Below are 21,764 nucleotides of genomic sequence, written 5' to 3' on the forward strand. Positions count from 1 at the left end.
GAGATAGGCCCCGCCCCTTTTTCGGCGGGCTCGTCTCCCGCTATTTTTGAAGTTAGGCAGGGGTTAAATATCTCCATATAGCCTCTGTGGGCTATATGTGAGGTATTTTTTGCCTCTAATAAGGTTTTTATTTGCCTCTCAGAGCGCCCCCCCCAGCGCTCTGCACCCTCAGTGACTGTTGTGTGAAGTGTGCTGAGAGGAAAATGGCGCACAGCTGCAGTGCTGTGCGCTACCTTTATGAAGACTCAGGAGTCTTCAGCCGCCGATTTTGGACCTCTTCTCTCTTCAGCGTCTGCAAGGGGGCCGGCGGCGCGGCTCCGGTGACCATCCAGGCTGTACCTGTGATCGTCCCTCTGGAGCTAGTGTCCAGTAGCCAAGCAGCAAATCCACTCTGCACGCAGGTGAGTTCACTACTTCTCCCCTAAGTCCCTCGTTGCAGTGATCCTGTTGCCAGCAGGACTCACTGTAAAGTAAAAAACCTAAGCTAAACTTTCTCTAAGCAGCTCTTTAGGAGAGCCACCTAGATTGCACCCTTCTCGTTCGGGCACAAAATCTAACTGGAGTCTGGAGGAGGGTCATAGGGGGAGGAGCCAGTGCACACCACCTGATCTGGTAAAAGCTTTACTTTTTTGTGCCCTGTCTCCTGCGGAGCCGCTATTCCCCATGGTCCTTTCAGGAACCCCAGCATCCACTTAGGACGATAGAGAAATGTTCATTGCACTGCATGTTACACTTGTTTGCTGTGTCCTGAAGAAGGGAGTTCGACTCCCGAAACGTTGACGACCCACATTAAACCAAGTTGATTATTTTATGAAAGTCTCCGAGTGCCACCTTTCATTGGTACATATATATATATATATATATATATATATATATATATATATATATATATATATATATATATATATATATATATATATATATATAGCAGTACAGTGTAAACAACTTAAGAGGCCAGTCCATCTAGCTTTTGTCAGGGCAATTCCCCACTCTGACACAGTCAGTGTCGGGGGATTGTAAAAATACAACATGTTGTACAATTTGGACAATCTCGAAAATGGTCGGAATTGGGGAGTTGCCGTTTGGATCACTTACTGGCAGAACAGGGAATCACGGTGCAGTTGTAAGGTTTGCATTACTATCCACGTCTTCATAAATATTGTTAATTGTGATAAGAAGCAGAAACCTTGACATATATTTAAGTTTAAGTAGTTAAATACCATCATGTATTGCCTAAAGACCTGTACCATATGGGCGATATAAACATGGCAGCTCTGTCAGTAAAAGATGCAATTCTAAAACTGAAACACAATAACAAATTCCGGTCTCAGTACTTCAGAAGACACAAATAGATGTCCCAAACAAAAATAAATCACAACCCTTCCTGACTCAACCAAAAGAGGATTGGGTGTAGTACCTAAAAAGAGTGCATACCATTTTATGTGCAGAGAATTACAAAGCATTAGTCTTCCAGCTTAATCAAGCTAATCTTAGTGCAGTGGTTCCCAAACTTTTTTAGTCCAAGGCACCCTTTGGGACTCCCTGACTTTTTCAAGGCACCCTTACGCCAAAATAATTACGATGTATAGTGATAAGTATCAATTTATTTTCCGTAGCGTGCATGAATACTCCCCTATGGTGGTCACTCCGAGTTGATCGCTCGCTAGCAGTTTTTTGCTGCCATTCAAACGCTAAGCCACCGCCATCTGGGAGTGTATATTAGCTTTGCAGAAGTGCGAACGCTTTCATCTCAGAACAGCTACAAAAATAATTTGTGCAGTTTTAGAGCAGCTCAAAACCTACTCAGCGCTTGCGATCACTTCAGACTATTCAGTTCCGGATTTGACGTCACGAACACGCCCTGCGTTCGCCGAGCCACGCCTGCGTTTTTCCGAACACTCCCTGAAAACGGTTAGTTGCCACCCAGAAACGCCCACTTCATGTCAATCACTCTGCGGCAGCCAGTGCGACTGAAATGCATCGCTAGACCCTGTGTGAAACTACATCGGTCGTTGTAATAGTACGTTGCGCGTGCGCATTGCGACGCATGCGCAGAAGTGCTGTTTTTTAGCCTCATCGCTGCGCAGCGAACACCTGCATCCATTAAAAAAAATAAACCCAGGCTTTCTATAAAATAAGTTTTTTTGCAGTCAAATAAATCAATCTAAAAAGGCTCCTGTGCATCCATGCACCAAGACCAGCCCCCCACCTGCTTACCAGCTTGTCGTCATATAAAGGGGCCCTACATACACACTTAAAAGATTTTACTGAACGATATGAACGTTCTCGTTCATATCTTTCAGTGTGTAGGCACCACCGATGAACGATGCGCGGCCCAGCGCTCGTTCATCGTTGGTGCCGGCTCATTCATACCTGCAGGCCAATATGGACAATCTTGTCCATATTAGCATGCAGGGCTATGGAGCCCCATTAACCTCCCCTTCCACCGCCGGGTCGTTTGACAGCCATATCGGCCGTCAGGCAGCTCGGCGGCGGGTCGCCGAGTGTGTAGGGCCCTTAAGTCACTTTCAGCAGGCACCCCCCTCCTATAGATTTCCCTATGCAGCATATCACATACAGTATCATATATTAATATTTTACTCACTTTTTCAGCCAGCTCCTTGGCCACTCCAGCCTGCTTGCACCCACACTCTCCACTGATTATTACACTCACAGGTTCCCCATGCACACAAGCATAACACCACCCCATACCTGCCAGGTGACTTCAGTCACCAGTTACCCCCCCCCCCCACACACACCTGAGAGCACAACACCCTCCCCCCCCTGCACCTGAGAGCACAACATCCCCCCCTCCAGCCGATCAACTGGCTGACTGCGGCTGTAGCTAGCCGCAGACATCCCGCACTCTCCCTCCCTCATCCCCCCCCCCCCCCACGGCGCCAGCTGATTACACATTGCTTACTAGACCAGCCGCCAGCGCTCCCCCCCCCCCCCCGCTGATTACTTACTAGGCAGCCGCTTCAGCCGCCCGTGCCCCCCCCCCCCCCCCACGCTGATTGCTTACTAGTTGCCGCACTTCCCAAGGCTAACTACATACTGGACGGCCGCTCTGTCCTGCCGCCCGCACTCCTCCCCCCCCTGGCTGACTACTCCCTGCCCGCCCGTCGCTCCTGCAGCACACAGTCTCCCCTTTCATCCTCCCTGTCAACGGCTAACCAGGCTGCGGCGGCGGCACCCCTGTGACAGCGCTGCGGCACCCCAGGGAGCCGCGGCGCACAGTTTGGGAAACCATGACTTAGTGTCTAACATACAGTGAGAGAATACACTTCCAAGGACCTGACTGTGGGACCCAGTGGTCCATTATTCAGCCACTGCGGATACTCTTCGATGAGGGGTGGCAGGACTATAAACACAGTACTGAACCCTTGTACCAGTACTTACCTATGGCCTTAGTATAGTAGTTGTAAGCTTCATTGTAGTCCTTCTGGGCATAGAATGCATTTCCCTTCTCCTTGTACATCTCGGCCTCCCTGTAAAGAGGGAAAAACTGTTAACAGTGTACGCACTAATTAGTCCGACACTACGGCAGACTACTAAAAGCTGAACAATAGAACGTATTAGTCAGAATAAGTGTCAAAACATGGAAGAAAATGCTTTTTATGATATAGTCAGTTTTTGCGGCATATCGTTTTTCGAATATAGAAACAGAATTTGACAGCAGATAAGAACCACATGGCCCACTCATTCTGCCCTTTAGGATTAGTGGTTCGGGTATTAGGGTTAGTTTAAAGGTTTGGGTATCAGGGTTGGTTTAGGGTATTAGGGTTGGTTTAGGGGTTTGGGTATTAGGGTTGGTTTAGGCGTTTGGGTATTAGGGTTGGTTTAGGCGTTTGGGTATTAGGGTTGGTTTAGGGGTTTGGGTATTAGGGTTGGTTTAGGGGTTTGGGTATTAGGGTTGGTTTAGGGGTTTGGGTATTAGGATTAGGGATAGGGTAGCGTACAAAGTGGTCTGTGTTTTCTCTATTTCTTTCCATGTACAAATTGGATTATGAATGAGAGGCCTTGTGCATAAATCGGTGTCAAAAAAAAGAAGAAGAGCTGCAATGTGCTCACAAACTTCATGCTTATTAAGGTTAACTATCCTGGTTTTCAGGGATAAGTAAGCTACTATATATTCTTTTTATATGAGTGACATGTAGGCCTGGGTTTAATGTTTTTGCATTGCTAAACTGTAATTTACTGTGCCCCCTGATACTCCATGTTCTCAGCTCTGACTATAACCTGTCTGTACAAAATACATAAAACTAAATAATTTTACCTAAATAAAACTAAATAATATAGTCCTTGAAAAAATGGTAATATACCAGTTAAATTATATTTATTACCATGTTTAATTTATAAATAATGAAATGTAAAAAGAACATAATGCAGTCTAAGAAACTTCAAGTCAATGACTCCAATCAACTTAAACTATGTCCCTTTTGGGTGTGGCCACACTCATTTTGTATTAGGCTGCACTTATCTAACCATTCATCATCCGCATTCAAGCTAAAATGGCGGACGACTGGGACTCATCTGCTGTGACAGAGTTTAAAATAACATAACAAAAAGAAAGTTATGACTCCATGAGTCTGGAATGACTCATCTGGATGACTGGTAGAGACATGGCGAAAGTCACGCGGAGTTCATGGAAGTATCATCGGCACGCACGTGTCTGCTGATGGCATCACAATGTAAAAAAAAACAAAAACAGATAAATGAAAAAGGTGGTCACGAAATTGATATATTTGTCTGTTTCGGGACAGACCAAGCGGTAATGGTTGGCAATGGTCTGTCCCAGCGAACACTTACCAGGTGAGGAGCAATGTCTTTGAAGTAGATATTATTTGTCCACATGCTTATCTTTTGTTTTATCATTATCTATATGTGTTTTAGGATGATAATTATAATAATATAAAATAAACATTTATACTGCATTCCAACCAGCAGCCTTTTATGAGCGCTCCCATTTCTTTTTCATATCAAGTTCTTTGCAATAGTGAAAGACGTAATTTACATTACTGAGTATGCATCATTAACACCAGGCTGCTGTGGACCTAGGGAAGAGCTGAGGGAAAGAGTGCACTGTGGGACAGAGCAGAGGATACTCATCTTCTCTGCTCTATCCTACCTAGAATACACTTTTTTAGATAATTTTGGATTAGAGATCATTTTCTCTTCTCCATATATAGCATTAATGATCAAACCCTATTGCGACCAATGGGGTCAGTAGGCGAAGCTGGAGAAAAAACTTTTTTTAGGTTTATTAAATAGAGCATATAGGGGCAGATGTGCTAAGCTTTGGAAACAGATAAAGTGGACGGAGATAAGTATCAACCTAGCAGCTCCTGTCATTTTTCAAACACAGCCCGTGACATGGCAGTTAGGAGATGATTGGCTGGTGCTTTATCTCCATCCAAGTTCTCTCTCTCCAAGGCATAATAGACTCCTTTATCTCGCTCCACTTTACCACTTTCCAAGGCTTAGTACATCATAGAGGTTATCTATTTCAATAACCGATAATACTGTAATGCTCATGTACATTCCGCACAGTGATCGCAAAATACGCGCCATAGCACATTTTTAGGTACTATGGGCAGCAAGGGACTCATTTTTAAAAAATGAGCGGGTCCTGCAGGACGCGCTCGGCTCCGAGTTTCAACGCAGCCAATCCCCATCCAGGTGCCTCCCGAGACCTCCCGTCTGCTCGTGCGCTGATCCAATGCTAGTTTGAGCAGCATCAAAACCCACAGAGGCAGCGGCAACCCCCCCCCCCCTCCTCCCCGTACAGCCGATAGCTGCAGCTGTATCAGTGATGGCAGGCAGCGGCACCCGGGGAGTGCACAGGTTACATTGGTGGGGGAGAGATTGGCCCCAGCTGAGGAGCTGCTTCTGCGAAGAGAAGGCACCTGGACTCCCCAGCCCAGCCACCCGCGGACATGGAGCAATGTGTGACGGTGGAGCGGGAGGAGGTGCTGCAGACGTTCGGGGTGTATGGCCAGCACTTGAGTCTGTCTCAGGAGCTGATCGAGTACAGGGGGCTGAGGAGGGACATCCTGCAGGCGGCCGGTAAGTCAGGGCCCAGAGGTAACGGGGTATGGCCGGGGAAAGGGGGAGCGGTATGACACTGGTGCACCCAGGGGTCCTGGCTGTTGTTCTCTCCCTCGCCGCCGGAGCTGCGCCATGCACAGCGGTGAGTACCGCTGGGTGATGCTGCTGTACATTGCTGGGAAAGAGGGTGTGTTCCCTAATCCTCCCAGTATTGTTCCCAGTGATGAGCATCAACCACCAGGGTCACCTGACATAACCAACCATACCACTCCCTGTGACTCCCCTCACCCCTTCCATGTACTCCCACTCATCCCTTTCTGTGCCCACCTCACTCCTCGTGTCCCCTCATCCTACCCTGTGCGCACCTCACTCCTCCTTGTGTCCCCTGAACGCATCAATACCTGTGCCCACCTCACCCCTCTCTGTGACCACCTCCACATTATGACCCCCTTCCCCGCATCCTACTCTGTACCCACATCACCCCTCACTCAACTCACTATCCCCTATGACACCCCCCCCCCCCCGGCTTTCTGTCAGTAGGGGTCACCAGGCCTGTCGGTAGGGGTCACCAGGCAGTGTTCTCCGGAGGCGCTATTTTTCTGGCGGACACCGGCACTCTCCCATCCTGGCACATTGGGAGGAATTCAATTGTTTTGGGCGTCTAAAAATCCAGTCTAAACAGGACTGTTTAGACACTTAAACATTTGTCACAATTCAATTGTTGTTTGGGCGCCCATACACTTTACGCATGTCGCAGCCAAACAGACAGGGTTTAGGTGCGTAAAACGGCTAAAACCATCTAAACTCCTGCTTTGGGCGTCCATACGCCCATGTGGACGCTCAAAGTGCCGGGTTTGGACACATGTTTAGTCGCACCTCAGGAGATTGCAAAAAAATAATAATAAATAAATAAAAAAAGGGTTCCTCCACGGTCTCCCGGCGCCCGAACTGCAGTAGAATTGAATTGCTGCCGTTGGGCGCCCTCTAGTGGCGGCCGCGGTAAAAACAATTGAATTCGGCCCACTCTCAGGACAGTGAGGCGTCCAAAAGCTGCGCCACACTGTCGTCAGCATGGCGTGACTTTCAGACACGTCATTTGTTTGTTACTAGGGGAGCTTTCAGTGTAGCAAGCAAGTGTGGACAGTATCTGGGAGCTAGTAAAAAAATAAGAATTTACTTACCGATAATTCTATTTCTCATAGTCCGTAGTGGATGCTGGGAACTCCGTAAGGACCATGGGGAATAGCGGCTCCGCAGGAGACTGGGCACAAAAAGTAAAAGCTTTAGACTAGCTGGTGTGCACTGGCTCCTCCCCCTATGAGCCTCCTCCAAGCCTCAGTTAAGATACTGTGCCCGGACGAGCGTACATAATAAGGAAGGATCTTGAATCCCGGGTAAGACTCATACCAGCCACACCAATCACACCGTACAACTCGTGATCTGAACCCAGTTAACAGTATGATAACCGTAGGAGCCTCTGAAAAGATGGCTTCCAACAATAAACAACCCGATTTGTTTGTAACAATAACTATATACAAGTATTGCAGACAATCCGCACTTGGGATGGGCGCCCAGCATCCACTACGGACTATGAGAAATAGAATTATCGGTAAGTAAATTCTTATTTTCTCTGACGTCCTAGTGGATGCTGGGAACTCCGTAAGGACCATGGGGATTATACCAAAGCTCCCAAACGGGCGGGAGAGTGCGGATGACTCTGTAGCACCGAATGAGAGAACTCCAGGTCCTCCTCAGCCAGGGTATCAAATTTGTAGAATTTAGCAAACGTGTTTGCCCCTGACCAAGTAGCTGCTCGGCAAAGTTGTAAAGCCGAGACCCCTCGGGCAGCCGCCCAAGATGAGCCCACCTTCCTTGTGGAATGGGCTTTTACAGATTTTGGCTGTGGCAGGCCTGCCACAGAATGTGCAAGTTGAATTGTACTACAAATCCAACGAGCAATCGTCTGCTTAGAAGCAGGAGCACCCAGCTTGTTGGGTGCATACAGGATAAATAGCGAGTCAGATTTTCTGACTCCAGCCGTCCTGGAAACATATATTTTCAGGGCCCTGACTACGTCCAGCAACTTGGAGTCCTCCAAGTCCCTAGTAGCCACAGGTACCACAATAGGTTGATTCATGTGAAACGCTGAAACCACCTTAGGGAGAAATTGAGGACGAGTCCTCAATTCCGCCCTATCCGAATGAAATATCAGGTAAGGGCTTTTATAGGATAAAGCCGCCAATTCTGATACGTGCCTGGCTGAAGCCAGGGCCAACAGCATTACCACTTTCCATGTGAGATATTTCAAATCCACTGTGGCAAGTGGTTCAAACCAATGTGATTTTAGGAACCCTAAAACTACATTGAGATCCCAAGGTGCCACTGGAGGCACAAAAGGAGGCTGTATATGCAGTACCCCTTTGACAAACGTCTGAACTTCAGGCACTGAAGCCAGTTCTTTCTGGAAGAAGATCGACAGGGCCGAAATTTGAACCTTAATGGATCCTAATTTTAGGTCCATAGACAATCCTGCTTGCAGGAAATGTAGGAAACGACCCAGTTGAAATTCCTCCGTAGGGGCCTTCTTGGCCTCACACCACGCAACATATTTTCGCCAAATGCGATGATAATGTTTTGCAGTTACATCCTTCCTGGCCTTGATCAGGGTAGGGATGACTTCATCTGGAATGCCTTTTTCCTTCAGGATCCGGCGTTCAACCGCCATGCCGTCAAACGCAGCCGCGGTAAGTCTTGGAACAGACAAGGTCCCTGCTGGAGCAGGTCCTTCCTTAGAGGTAGAGGCCACGGGTCCTCCGTGAGCATCTCTTGCAGCTCCGGGTACCAAGTTCTTCTTGGCCAATCCGGAGCCACGAGTATCGTTCTTACTCCTCTCCTTCTTATGATTCTCAGTACTTTTGGTATGAGGGGAAGAGGAGGGAACACATATCGACTGGAACACCCACGGAGTTACCAGAGCGTCCACCGCTATTGCCTGAGGGTCCCTTGACCTGGCGCAATATCTGTCCAGTTTCTTGTTGAGACGGGACGCCATCATGTCCACCTTTGGTTTTTCCCAACGGTTTACAATCACTTGGAAGACTTCTGGATGAAGTCCCCACTCCCCCGGGTGGAGGTCGTGTCTGCTGAGGAAGTCTGCTTCCCAGTTGTCCACTCCCGGAATGAACACTGCTGACAGTGCTATCACATGATTTTCCGCCCAGCGGAGAATCCTTGCAGCTTCTGCCATTGCCCTCCTGCTTCTTGTGCCGCCCTGTCTGTTTACGTGGGCGACAGCCGTGATGTTGTCCGACTGGATCAATACCGGTTGACCCTGAAGCAGAGGCCTTGCTTGACTTAGGGCATTGTAAATGGCCCTTAGCTCTAGGATATTTATGTGAAGAGACGTTTCCATGCTTGACCACAAGCCCTGGAAATTTCTTCCCTGTGTGACTGCTCCCCAGCCTCTCAGGCTGGCATCCGTGGTTACCAGCATCCAATCCTGAATGCCGAATCTGCGGCCCTCTAGAAGATGAGCCTTCTGTAACCACCACAGGAGAGATACCCTTGTCCTTGGAGATAGGGTTATCCGCTGATGCATCTGAAGATGCGATCCGGACCATTTGTCCAGCAGATCCCACTGAAAAGTTCTTGCATGGAATCTTCCGAATGGAATCGCTTCGTAAGAAGCCACCATTTTTCCCAGGACTCTCGTGCACTGATGCACTGACACTTGTCCTGGTTTTAGGAGGTTCCTGACTAGCTCGGATAACTCCCTGGCCTTCTCCTCCGGGAGAAAGACCTTTTTCTGGACTGTGTCCAGAATCATCCCTAGGAACAGTAGACGTGTTGTTGGAATCAGCTGTGATTTTGGGATATTTAGAATCCACCCGTGCTAACGTAGCACTACCTGAGATAGTGCTACTCCGACCTCTAACTGTTCCCTGGACCTTGCCCTTATCAGGAGATCGTCCAAGTAAGGGATAATTAATACGCCTTTTCTTCGAAGAAGAATCATCATTTCGGCCATTACCTTGGTAAAGACCCGTGGTGCCGTGGACAATCCAAACGGCAGCGTCTGAAACTGATAATGACAGTTTTGTATCACAAACCTGAGGTACCCTTGGTGAGAAGGGTAGATTGGGACATGGAGATAAGCATCCTTGATGTCTAGAGATACCATATAGTCCCCTTCTTCCAGGTTCGCTATCACTGCTCTGAGTGACTCCATCTTGAATTTGAACCTTTTTATGTAAGTGTTCAAAGATTTTAGATTTAAAATTGGTCTCACCGAGCCGTCCGGCTTCGGTACCACAAACAGCGTGGAATAATACCCCTTTCCCTGTTGTAGGAGGGGTACCTTGATTATCACCTGCTGGGAATACAGCTTGTGAATAGCTTCCAATACTGCCTCCCTGTCGGAGGGAGACGTTGGTAGAGCAGACTTCAGGAACCGGCGAGGGGTAGAGGTCTCGAATTCCAATTTGTACCCCTGAGATACTACCTGCAGGATCCAGGGGTCCACTTGCGAGTGAGCCCACTGCGCGCTGAAATTCTTGAGACGGCCCCCCACCGTGCCCGAGTCTGCTTGCAGAGCCCCAGCGTCATGCTGAGGACTTGGAAGAAGCGGGGGAGGGCTTCTGCTCCTGGGAAGAGGCTGCATGGTGCAGTCTTTTTCCCCTTCCTCTGCCCCGGGGCAGGAACGAGCGGCCTTTTTCCCTCTTGCCCTTATAGGGACGAAAGGACTGGGTTTGAAAAGACGGTGTCTTTTTCTGCTGAGAGGTGACCTGGGGTAAAAAGGTGGATTTTCCAGCCGTTGCTGTGGCCACCAGGTCCGATAGACCGACCCCAAATAACTCCTCCCCTTTATACGGCAATACTTCCATATGTCGTTTGGAATCCGCATCACCTGACCACTGTCGCGTCCATAACGTTCTTCTGGCAGAAATGGACATCGCACTTACTCTAGATGCCAGGGTGCAAATATCCCTCTGTGCATCTCGCATATATAGTAATGCATCCTTCAAATGCTCTATAGTTAATAATATACTGTCCCTATCCAGGGTATCAATATTTTCAGTCAGGGAATCCGACCAAGCCACTCCAGCGCTGCACATCCAGGCTGAGGCGATCGCTGGTCGCAGTATAACACCGGTATGTGTGTATATACCTTTTAAGATATTTTCCAGCCTTCTATCAGCTGGTTCCTTGAGAGCGGCCGTATCAGGAGACGGTAACGCCACTTGTTTTGATAAGCGTGTGAGCGCCTTATCTACCCTAGGGGGTGTTTCCCAACGTGCCCTAACCTCTGGCGGGAAAGGGTATAGTGCCAATAATTTATTAGAAATCAGCAGTTTTTTATCGGGGGAAACCCACGCTTTATCACACACCTCATTTAATTCATCTGACTCAGGAAAAACCACTGGTAGTTTTTTCACACCCCACATAATACCCTTTTTTGTGGTACTTGTAGTGTCAGAAATGTTCAATGCCTCCTTCATTGCCGTGATCATGTAACGTGTGGCCCTACTGGACATTACGTTTGTCTCGTCACCGTCGACACTGGATTCAGTATCCGTGTCAGGGTCTGTGTCGACCATCTGAGGTAACGGGCGTTTTAGCGCCCCTGACGGTGTCTGAGACGCCTGAACAGGCACTAATTGATTTGTCGGCTGTCTCATGTCGTCAACAGTTTTTTGCAAAGTGCTGACATTGTCACGTAATTCTTTAATTACCACCATCCAGTCAGGTGTCGACTCCCTAGGGGGTGACATCACTAACACAGGCAATTGCTCTGCTTCCACATCATTTTCCTCCTCATACATGTCGACACAATCGTACCGACACCCAGCACACACACAGGGAATGCTCTGATAGAGGACAGGACCCCACTAGCCCTTTGGGGAGACAGAGGGAGAGTTTGCCAGCACACACCAGAGCGCTATATATATACAGGGATAACCTTATATAAGTGTTACTCCCTGTTATAGCTGCTGTATTTATATTAGCTGCCAATAGTGCCCCCCTCTCTGTTTTACCCTGTTTCTGTAGTGCAGGACTGCAGGGGAGAGTCAGGGAGCCGTCCTTCCAGCGGAGCTGTGAAAGAAAATGGCGCTTGTGAGCTGAGGAGAAAGGCTCCGCCCCCTTCACGGCGGCCTTTTCTCCCGGTTTTTTCAGGAAACTGGCAGGGGATAAATGCATCCATATAGCCCAGGAGCTATATGTGATGCATTTTTTTTAGCCATATAAGGTTTACATATCGTTTTTATTGCGTCTCAGGGCGCTCCCCCCCAGCGCCCTGCACCCTCAGTGACCGGAGTGTGAAGTGTGCTGAGAGCAATGGCGCACAGCTGCAGTGCTGTGCGCTACCTTATTTGAAGACAGGAACGTCTTCTGCCGCCGCTTTCTCCGGACCTCTTCGCTCTTCTGGCTCTGTAAGGGGGCCGGCGGCGCGGCTCCGGGACCCATCCAGGCTGAACCTGTGATCGTCCCTCTGGAGCTAATGTCCAGTAGCCAAGAAGCCCAATCCACTCTGCAGTCAGGTGAGTTCGCTTCTTCTCCCCTTAGTCCCACGATGCAGTGAGCCTGTTGCCAGCAGGACTCACTGAAAATAAAAAACCTATTTAAACTTTTACTTCTAAGCAGCTCAGGAGAGCCACCTAGCTTGCACCCTTCTCGTTCGGGCACAAAAATCTAACTGAGGCTTGGAGGAGGGTCATAGGGGGAGGAGCCAGTGCACACCAGCTAGTCTAAAGCTTTTACTTTTTGTGCCCAGCCGCTATTCCCCATGGTCCTTACGGAGTTCCCAGCATCCACTAGGACGTCAGAGAAAAGAATTTGCATCCACATAGCAACTGGAAGCACTGGGGGGGGGAAAAAAAAAAAAAAATGTGCGAAGGCCCCCGGGGATTTTTTTATGCCACCCAGCTGGGAAAAAATTCTGGGAAGAACACTGTGTGTGTGTGTGTGTGTGTGTGTGTGTGTGTGTGTGTGTGTGTGTGTGTGTGTATATATATATATATAGATATATATATATACACTGCCTGCCCTCACCACCCCCATAATATGTGATGGGACCCAGAAATAGTGGAGTAGGACCTCAATTTTTTAAAGTGAGGGGTCCCTGGGACCCACATTTTTTTTTTCTCAGCGCGATCACTGTCGCATATGAAATACTGAATCTCTTGTTTCTCATATTTACAACAGGAAAACTTTGCTACAGTAGTTTGACTAGAAAAGTATCAGGTGCTTGGAACATACATTGAATAGATGCAGTGGGAGAAGCAGAAGTATCATTTTAGAATAAAACTGATCGCTTCAACCAAGGTCAGCCAAGTGGTGACTGAAAATTTGGAACAGAAATATGTTATGTTGTGCTGGAAATACCTAGGGGTATATTAACTAAAGTCCGAAAACATTGATCTAAATCGATGCGTTTCTGGGGTTAACACATACATGTACTAACATTTAGCCCCTGAAACTCAATCTCTATTTTCATTGATTTAAAATAGATAAAAAACAACCTTCAGTAAATATACCCATTACACACCATTAGAGTAGACAAACTACCAATGGACCAGTTGGTCTCATCTGCTGTCAGCAGCCTATAAGCCTCGATTAATAAAACAAGATAAATGCCTACTCTGGCAGCCATAACAAGATTGATGAAAGTAATCAGACTGTAAATCTACTCAAAGCTATTCTTAATGGTTGCTAAGGCTTATTTTGCATTATTGCTTTATTATTATTATTACTATTATTATTATTATTATTATTATTATTATTATGTCATAGTTTTATAAAATGTCACAATGTTCGTCAACTCTAGCCTGTGGAAAACAGAGCATACAAAGTATATAATGTAAGTGCACACATGAAAGCAGTCAGGAAGGGCTTACAATGTAGTCTGTTTCACAGAAATTGAGCATTGTGTGACCTCTACAGGATATAACGTTAAAAGCAACGTCAGCTATAATGAAAACACTTTAATTTCTACATATTAAAAGCTAGAGTGCTGCTCATTCCGTGCCGTGTGTGTGTGTGTGTGTGTGTATATATAATAAGATTTTACTTACCGATAAATCTATTTCTCGGAGTCCGTAGTGGATGCTGGGGTTCCTGAAAGGACCATGGGGAATAGCGGCTCCGCAGGAGACAGGGCACAAAAAGTAAAGCTTTTCCAGATCAGGTGGTGTGCACTGGCTCCTCCCCCTATGACCCTCCTCCAGACTCCAGTTAGGTACTGTGCCCGGACGAGCGTACACAATAAGGGAGGATTTTGAATCCCGGGTAAGACTCATACCAGCCACACCAATCACACCGTACAACTTGTGATCTAAACCCAGGTAACAGTATGATAACAGCGGAGCCTCTGAAAGATGGCTTCCTTCAACAATAACCCGAATTTGTTAACAATAACTATGTACAATTATTGCAGATAATCCGCACTTGGGATGGGCGCCCAGCATCCACTACGGACTCCGAGAAATAGATTTATCGGTAAGTAAAATCTTATTTTCTCTATCGTCCTAGTGGATGCTGGGGTTCCTGAAAGGACCATGGGGATTATACCAAAGCTCCCAAACGGGCGGGAGAGTGCGGATGACTCTGCAGCACCGAATGAGAGAACTCCAGGTCCTCCATAGCCAGAGTATCAAATTTGTAAAATTTTACAAACGTGTTCTCCCCTGACCACGTAGCTGCTCGGCAAAGTTGTAATGCCGAGACCCCTCGGGCAGCCGCCCAAGATGAGCCCACCTTCCTTGTGGAGTGGGCCTTTACAGATTTAGGCTGTGGCAGGCCTGCCACAGAATGTGCAAGTTGGATTGTGCTACAGATCCAACGAGCAATCGTCTGCTTAGACGCAGGAGCACCCATCTTGTTGGGTGCATACAATATAAACAACGAGTCAGATTTTCTGACTCCAGCTGTCCTTGCAATATATATTTTTAATGCTCTGACAACGTCCAGTAACTTGGAGTCCTCCAAGTCACTTGTAGCCGCAGGCACTACAATAGGCTGGTTCAGATGAAATGCTGACACCACCTTAGGGAGAAAATGCGGACGAGTCCGCAGTTCTGCCCTGTCCGAATGGAAAATCAGATATGGGCTTTTGTAAGATAAAGCTGCCAGTTCTGACACTCTCCTGGCCGAAGCCAGGGCTAGAAGCATGGTCACTTTCCATGTGAGATATTTCAAATCCACCTTTTTTAGTGGTTCAAACCAATGAGATTTTAGAAAGTCCAAAACCACATTGAGATCCCACGGTGCCACTGGAGGCACCACAGGAGGCTGTATATGCAGCACTCCCTTAACAAAGGTCTGGACTTCAGGGACTGAAGCCAATTCTTTTTGAAAGAAAATCGACAGGGCCGAAATTTGAACCTTAATAGATCCCAATTTGAGACCCATAGACAATCCTGATTGCAGGAAATGTAGGAATCGACCCAGTTGAAATTCCTCCGTCGGAGCACTCCGATCTTCGCACCACGCAACATATTTTCGCCAAATTCGGTGATAATGTTGCACGGTTACTTCCTTCCTTGCTTTAATCAAAGTAGGAATGACTTCTTCCGGCATGCCTTTTTCCTTTAGGATCCGGCGTTCAACCGCCATGCCGTCAAACGCAGCCGCGGTAAGTCTTGAAACAGACAGGGACCCTGCTGAAGCAAGTCCCTCCTTAGAGGTAGAGGCCACGGATCTTCCGTGATCATCTCTTGAAGTTCCGGGTACCAAGTCCTTCTTGGCCAATCCGGAACCACTAGTATCGTTCTTACGCCTCTTTGCCGTATAATTCTCAATACTTTTGGTATGAGAGGCAGAGGAGGAAACACATACACCGACTGGTACACCCAAGGCGTTACCAGCGCGTCCACAGCTATTGCCTGCGGATCTCTTGACCTGGCGCAATACCTGTCCAGTTTTTTGTTGAGGCGAGACGCCATCATGTCCACCATTGGTCTTTCCCAACGGGTTACCAGCATGTGGAAGACTTCTGGATGAAGTCCCCACTCTCCCGGGTGAAGATCGTGTCTGCTGAGGAAGTCTGCTTCCCAGTTGTCCACTCCCGGGATGAACACTGCTGACGGTGCTATCACATGATTCTCTGCCCAGCGAAGAATCCTTGCAGCTTCTGCCATTGCACTCCTGCTTCTTGTGCCGCCCTGTCTGTTCACATGGGCGACTGCCGTGATGTTGTCCGACTGGATCAACACCGGTTTTCCCTGAAGCAGAGGTTCTGCCTGGCTTAGAGCATTGTAGATTGCTCTTAGTTCCAGAATGTTTATGTGAAGAGACGTTTCCAGGCTCGTCCATACTCCCTGGAAGTTTCTTCCTTGTGTGACTGCTCCCCAGCCTCTCAGGCTGGCGTCCGTGGTCACCAGGATCCAATCCTGTATGCCGAATCTGCGGCCCTCCAATAGATGAGCACTCTGCAACCACCACAGAAGAGACACCCTTGTCCTTGGAGACAGGGTTATCCGCAGGTGCATCTGAAGATGCGACCCTGACCATTTGTCCAACAGATCCCTTTGGAAAATTCTTGCGTGGAATCTGCCGAATGGAATTTCTTCGTAAGAAGCCACCATTTTTCCCAGGACTCTTGTGCATTGATGTACAGACACCTTTCCTGGTTTTAGGAGGTTCCTGACAAGCTCGGATAACTCCTTGGCTTTTTCCTCCGGGAGAAAAACCTTTTTCTGAACCGTGTCCAGAATCATCCCTAGGAACAGCAGACGAGTTGTCGGCATTAACTGGGATTTTGGAATACTCAGAATCCACCCGTGCTGTTTTAGCACTTCTTGAGACAGTGCTAATCCCATCTCTAGCTGTTCTCTGGACCTTGCTCTTATTAGGAGATCGTCCAAGTATGGGATAATTAATATGCCTTTTCTTCGAAGAAGAATCATTATCTCGGCCATTACCTTTGTAAAGACCCGAGGTGCCGTGGACAATCCGAACGGCAGCGTCTGAAACTGATAGTGACAGTTTTGTACAACGAACCTGAGGTACCCCTGGTGTGAGGGGTAAATTGGAACGTGGAGATACGCATCCTTGATGTCCAAGGATACCATAAAATCCCCCTCTTCCAGGTTCGCTATCACTGCTCTGAGTGACTCCATTTTGAACTTGAACTTCTTTATGTACAGGTTCAAGGACTTCAGATTTAGAATAGGCCTTACCGAGCCATCCGGCTTCGGTACCACAAAAAGAGTGGAATAATACCCCTTCCCTTGTTGTAGAAGAGGTACCTTGACTATCACCTGCTGAGAGTACAGCTTGTGAATGGCTTCCAAAACCGTCTCCCTTTCGGAGGGGGACGTTGGTAAAGCAGACTTCAGGAAACGGCGAGGTGGATCTGTCTCTAATTCCAACCTGTACCCCTGAGATATTATCTGCAGGATCCAGGGATCTACTTGCGAGTGAGCCCACTGCGCGCTGTAATTTTTGAGACGACCGCCCACCGTCCCCGAGTCCGCTTGAGAAGCCCCAGCGTCATGCTGAGGCTTTTGTAGAAGCCGGGGAGGGCTTCTGTTCCTGGGAAGGAGCTGCCTGTTGCTGTCTCTTCCCTCGGCCTCTGCCTCGTGGCAGATATGAATAGCCCTTTGCTCTCTTATTTTTAAAGGAACGAAAGGGCTGCGGTTGAAAAGTCGGTGCCTTTTTCTGTTGGGGAGTGACTTGAGGTAGAAAGGTGGATTTCCCGGCTGTAGCCGTGGCCACCAAATCTGATAGACCGACTCCAAATAACTCCTCCCCTTTATACGGCAAAACTTCCATATGCCGTTTTGAATCCGCATCGCCTGTCCACTGTCGCGTCCATAAAGCTCTTCTGGCCGAAATGGACATAGCACTTACCCGTGATGCCAGTGTGCAGATATCCCTCTGTGCATCACGCATATAAAGAAATGCATCCTTTATTTGTTCTAACGACAGTAAAATATTGTCCCTGTCCAGGGTATCAATATTTTCAATCAGGGACTCTGACCAAACTACCCCAGCACTGCACATCCAGGCAGTCGCTATAGCTGGTCGTAGTATAACACCTGCATGTGTGTATATACTTTTTTGGATATTTTCCATCCTCCTATCTGATGGATCTTTAAGTGCGGCCGTCTCAGGAGAGGGTAACGCCACTTGTTTAGATAAGCGTGTTAGCGCCTTGTCCACCCTAGGAGATGTTTCCCAGCGCTCCCTAACCTCTGGCGGGAAAGGGTATAATGCCAATAATTTCTTTGAAATTATCAGCTTTTTATCAGGAGCAACCCACGCTTCATTACACACGTCATTTAATTCTTCTGATTCAGGAAAAACTATAGGTAGTTTTTTCACACCCCACATAATACCCTGTTTAGTGGTACCTGTAGTATCAGCTAAATGTAACGCCTCCTTCATTGCCAAAATCATATAACGTGTGGCCCTACTGGAAAATACGGTTGATTCGTCACCGTCACCACTGGAGTCAGTGCCTGTGTCTGGGTCTGTGTCGACCGACTGAGGCAAAGGGCGTTTTACAGCCCCTGACGGTGTTTGAGTCGCCTGGACAGGCACTAATTGATTGTCCGGCCGTCTCATGTCGTCAAACGACTGCTTTAGCGTGTTGACACTATCCCGTAGTTCCATAAATAAAGGCATCCATTCTGGTGTCGACTCCCTAGGGGGTGACATCCTCATATTTGGCAATTGCTCCGCCTCCACACCAATATCGTCCTCATACATGTCGACACACACGTACCGACACACAGCAGACACACAGGGAATGCTCCTAACGAAGACAGGACCCACTAGCCCTTTGGGGAGACAGAGGGAGAGTTTGCCAGCACACACCAAAAGCGCTATATATAACAGGGATAGCCTTATAATAAGTGCTCCCTTATAGCTGCTTTATATATATAAAAATATCGCCATAAATTTGCCCCCCCTCTCTGTTTTACCCTGTTTCTGTAGTGCAGTGCAGGGGAGAGACCTGGGAGCCGTCCTGACCAGCGGAGCTGTGAGAGGAAATGGCGCCGTGTGCTGAGGAGATAGGCCCCGCCCCTTTTCCGGCGGGCTCGTCTCCCGCTATTTAGTGAATCCAGGCAGGGGTTAAATATCTCCATATAGCCTCTGGGGGCTATATGTGAGGTATTTTTAGCCTTTATATAGGTTACATTTGCCTCCCAGGGCGCCCCCCCCCCAGCGCCCTGCACCCTCAGTGACTGCGTGTGAAGTGTGCTGAGAGGAAAATGGCGCACAGCTGCAGTGCTGTGCGCTACCTTTAGAAGACTGCAGGAGTCTTCAGCCGCCGATTTTGGACCTCTTCTGACTTCAGCATCTGCAAGGGGGCCGGCGGCGCGGCTCCGGTGACCATCCAGGCTGTACCTGTGATCGTCCCTCTGGAGCTGATGTCCAGTAGCCAAGAAGCCAATCCATCCTGCACGCAGGTGAGTTCACTTCTTCTCCCCTCAGTCCCTCGTTGCAGTGATCCTGTTGCCAGCAGGACTCACTGTGAAATAAAAAACCTAAGCTAAACTTTTTCTAAGCAGCTCTTTAGGAGAGCCACCTAGATTGCACCCTTCTCGGCCGGGCACAAAAATCTAACTGGAGTCTGGAGGAGGGTCATAGGGGGAGGAGCCAGTGCACACCACCTGATCTGGAAAAGCTTTACTTTTTGTGCCCTGTCTCCTGCGGAGCCGCTATTCCCCATGGTCCTTTCAGGAACCCCAGCATCCACTAGGACGATAGAGAAATATATATATATATATATACATACACACACACACACATATATACACACACACACGCATACATACATACATACGCATACATACATACATACATACATACATATATATATACACATACATACAGTGCATCTGGAAAGTATTCACAGCGCTTCACTTTTTCCACATTTTGTTATGTTACAGCCTTATTCGAAAACGGACTTAATTTCTATCCCCTCAAAAATTCTACACCCAATACCCCATAATGACAACGTTAAAAAAGTTTCAGATTTTTGCAGGGTCATTCAAAATAAAAAACTAAGTAATCACGTGTACATAAGTATTCACATCCTTTGCTCAATACTTTGTTGATGCTCCTTTGACAGCAATTACAGCCTCAAGTCTTTTTGAGTATGATGCCACAAGCTTGGCACACCTATCTTTGGGCAGTTTCGCCCATTCCTCTTTGCAGTACTTCTCAAGCTCCATCAGGTTGGATGGGAAGCGTTGGTGCACACCCATTTTCAAATATCTCCAGAGATGTTCAATTGGGTTCAAGTCTGGGTTCTGGCTGGACATTCACAGAGTTGTCCTGAAGCCACTCCTTTGATATCTTGGCTGTGTGCTTAAGGTCGTTGTCCTGCTGAAAGATGAACAGTCGCCCCAGTCTGAGGTCAAGAGTGCTCTGGAGCGTTTACACCAAAGAGTTCAATCTTTGTCTCATCAGACCAGAGAATATTGTTTCTCAAGGTCAGAGTTCTTCAGGTGCATTTTTGCAAACTCCAGGCAGGCTGCCATTTGCCTTTTACTAAGGAGTCAGGAGTGGCTTCCGTCTTGTCACTGTACCATACATGCCTGATTGGTGGATTGCTGCAGAGTTGGTTGTCCTTCTGGAAGGTTCTCCTCTCTCCACAGAGGAATGCTGTAGCTCTAACAGAGTGACCATCGGGTTCTTGGTCACCTCCCTGACTAGGGCCCTTCTCCCCCCGATCGCTCAGTTTAGCCAGCTGACCAACCCTAGGAAGAGTCCTGGTGGTTCCGAACGTCTTCCATTTACGGATGATGGAGGCCACTGTGCTCATCGGGACCTTCAAAGCAGCAGATATTTTTCTGTACCATTCCCCAGATTTGTGCCTCGAGACAATTCCTTTGACTTCATGCTTGGTTTGTGATTAGACATGCACTGTCAAGTGTGGGACCTTATATAGACAGGTGTGCCTTTCCAAATCTTGTCCAATCAACTGAATTTACCACAGGTGGACTCCAATTAAGCTGCAGGAACACCTCAAGGATGATCAGTGGAAACAGGATCCACCTGAGCTCAATTTTGAGCTTCATGGCAAAGGCTGTGAATACTTATGTACGTGTGATTTCTCAGTTTTTTTTTTTTTTTATAAATATGCAAAAATCTGAAAAAAATAAATAAAAATGTCACGTTGTCATTATGGGGTATTTTTGTGTAGCATTTTGAGGGAAAAATAGGATTTTAATTACCTACCAGTAAATTATTTTTCTCGTAGTCCGTTGGGAATCCATTTAGTACCATGGGGTATAGACGGGTCCACTAGGAGCCATTGGCACTTTAAGAAATTGATAGTGTGCGCTGGCTCCTACCTCTATGCCCCTCCTACCAGACTCAGTCTAGGAAACTGTGCCCGAGGAGACGGACATACTTTGAGAGAAGGATAGATAAGGAAAGTGGTGAAATTACGAATCTACACATGCTAACCAAACTTGAAAACAGGAACAGCTGAACCAAATAACAGTAGTTAGCTAAACAAGTAACCGTGCAGGAAGAACGAAGCACCGGGTGGGCGCCCAGTATCCTCTACGGACTACGAGAAAAGGATTTACCGGTAGGTAATTAAAATCCTATTTTCTCTTACGTCCTAGGGAATACTGGGAATCCATTTAGTGCCATGGGGAAGTACCAAAGCTCCCAAACCAGGTGTGAGAGTGCTGAGGTTCCTACAGAACTGACTGACCAAACTTTAGGTCCTTAGAGCCCAAAGTATCGAA

The 21,764-nt window shown here is 47.6% G+C and overlaps 1 protein-coding gene across 3 annotated transcripts in view; it reads right to left on the bottom strand.

Annotated features, from left to right (window-relative positions):
- DNAJC7 (DnaJ heat shock protein family (Hsp40) member C7) overlaps window positions 1-21,764 on the bottom strand; it is a 207,660-nt gene that overhangs the window by 115,229 nt on the left and 70,667 nt on the right. For all 3 annotated transcript variants that reach the window (XM_063959405.1, XM_063959406.1, XM_063959408.1), the window contains exon 2: window positions 3,403-3,491. In XM_063959405.1, coding sequence (XP_063815475.1) covers window positions 3,403-3,491 — 89 coding nt within the window. The remainder of the gene's footprint in view (window positions 1-3,402; window positions 3,492-21,764) is intronic.

This window comes from Pseudophryne corroboree, chromosome 3, assembly GCF_028390025.1.
Source record: "Pseudophryne corroboree isolate aPseCor3 chromosome 3, aPseCor3.hap2, whole genome shotgun sequence".
Lineage (NCBI taxonomy): Eukaryota > Metazoa > Chordata > Amphibia > Anura > Myobatrachidae > Pseudophryne > Pseudophryne corroboree.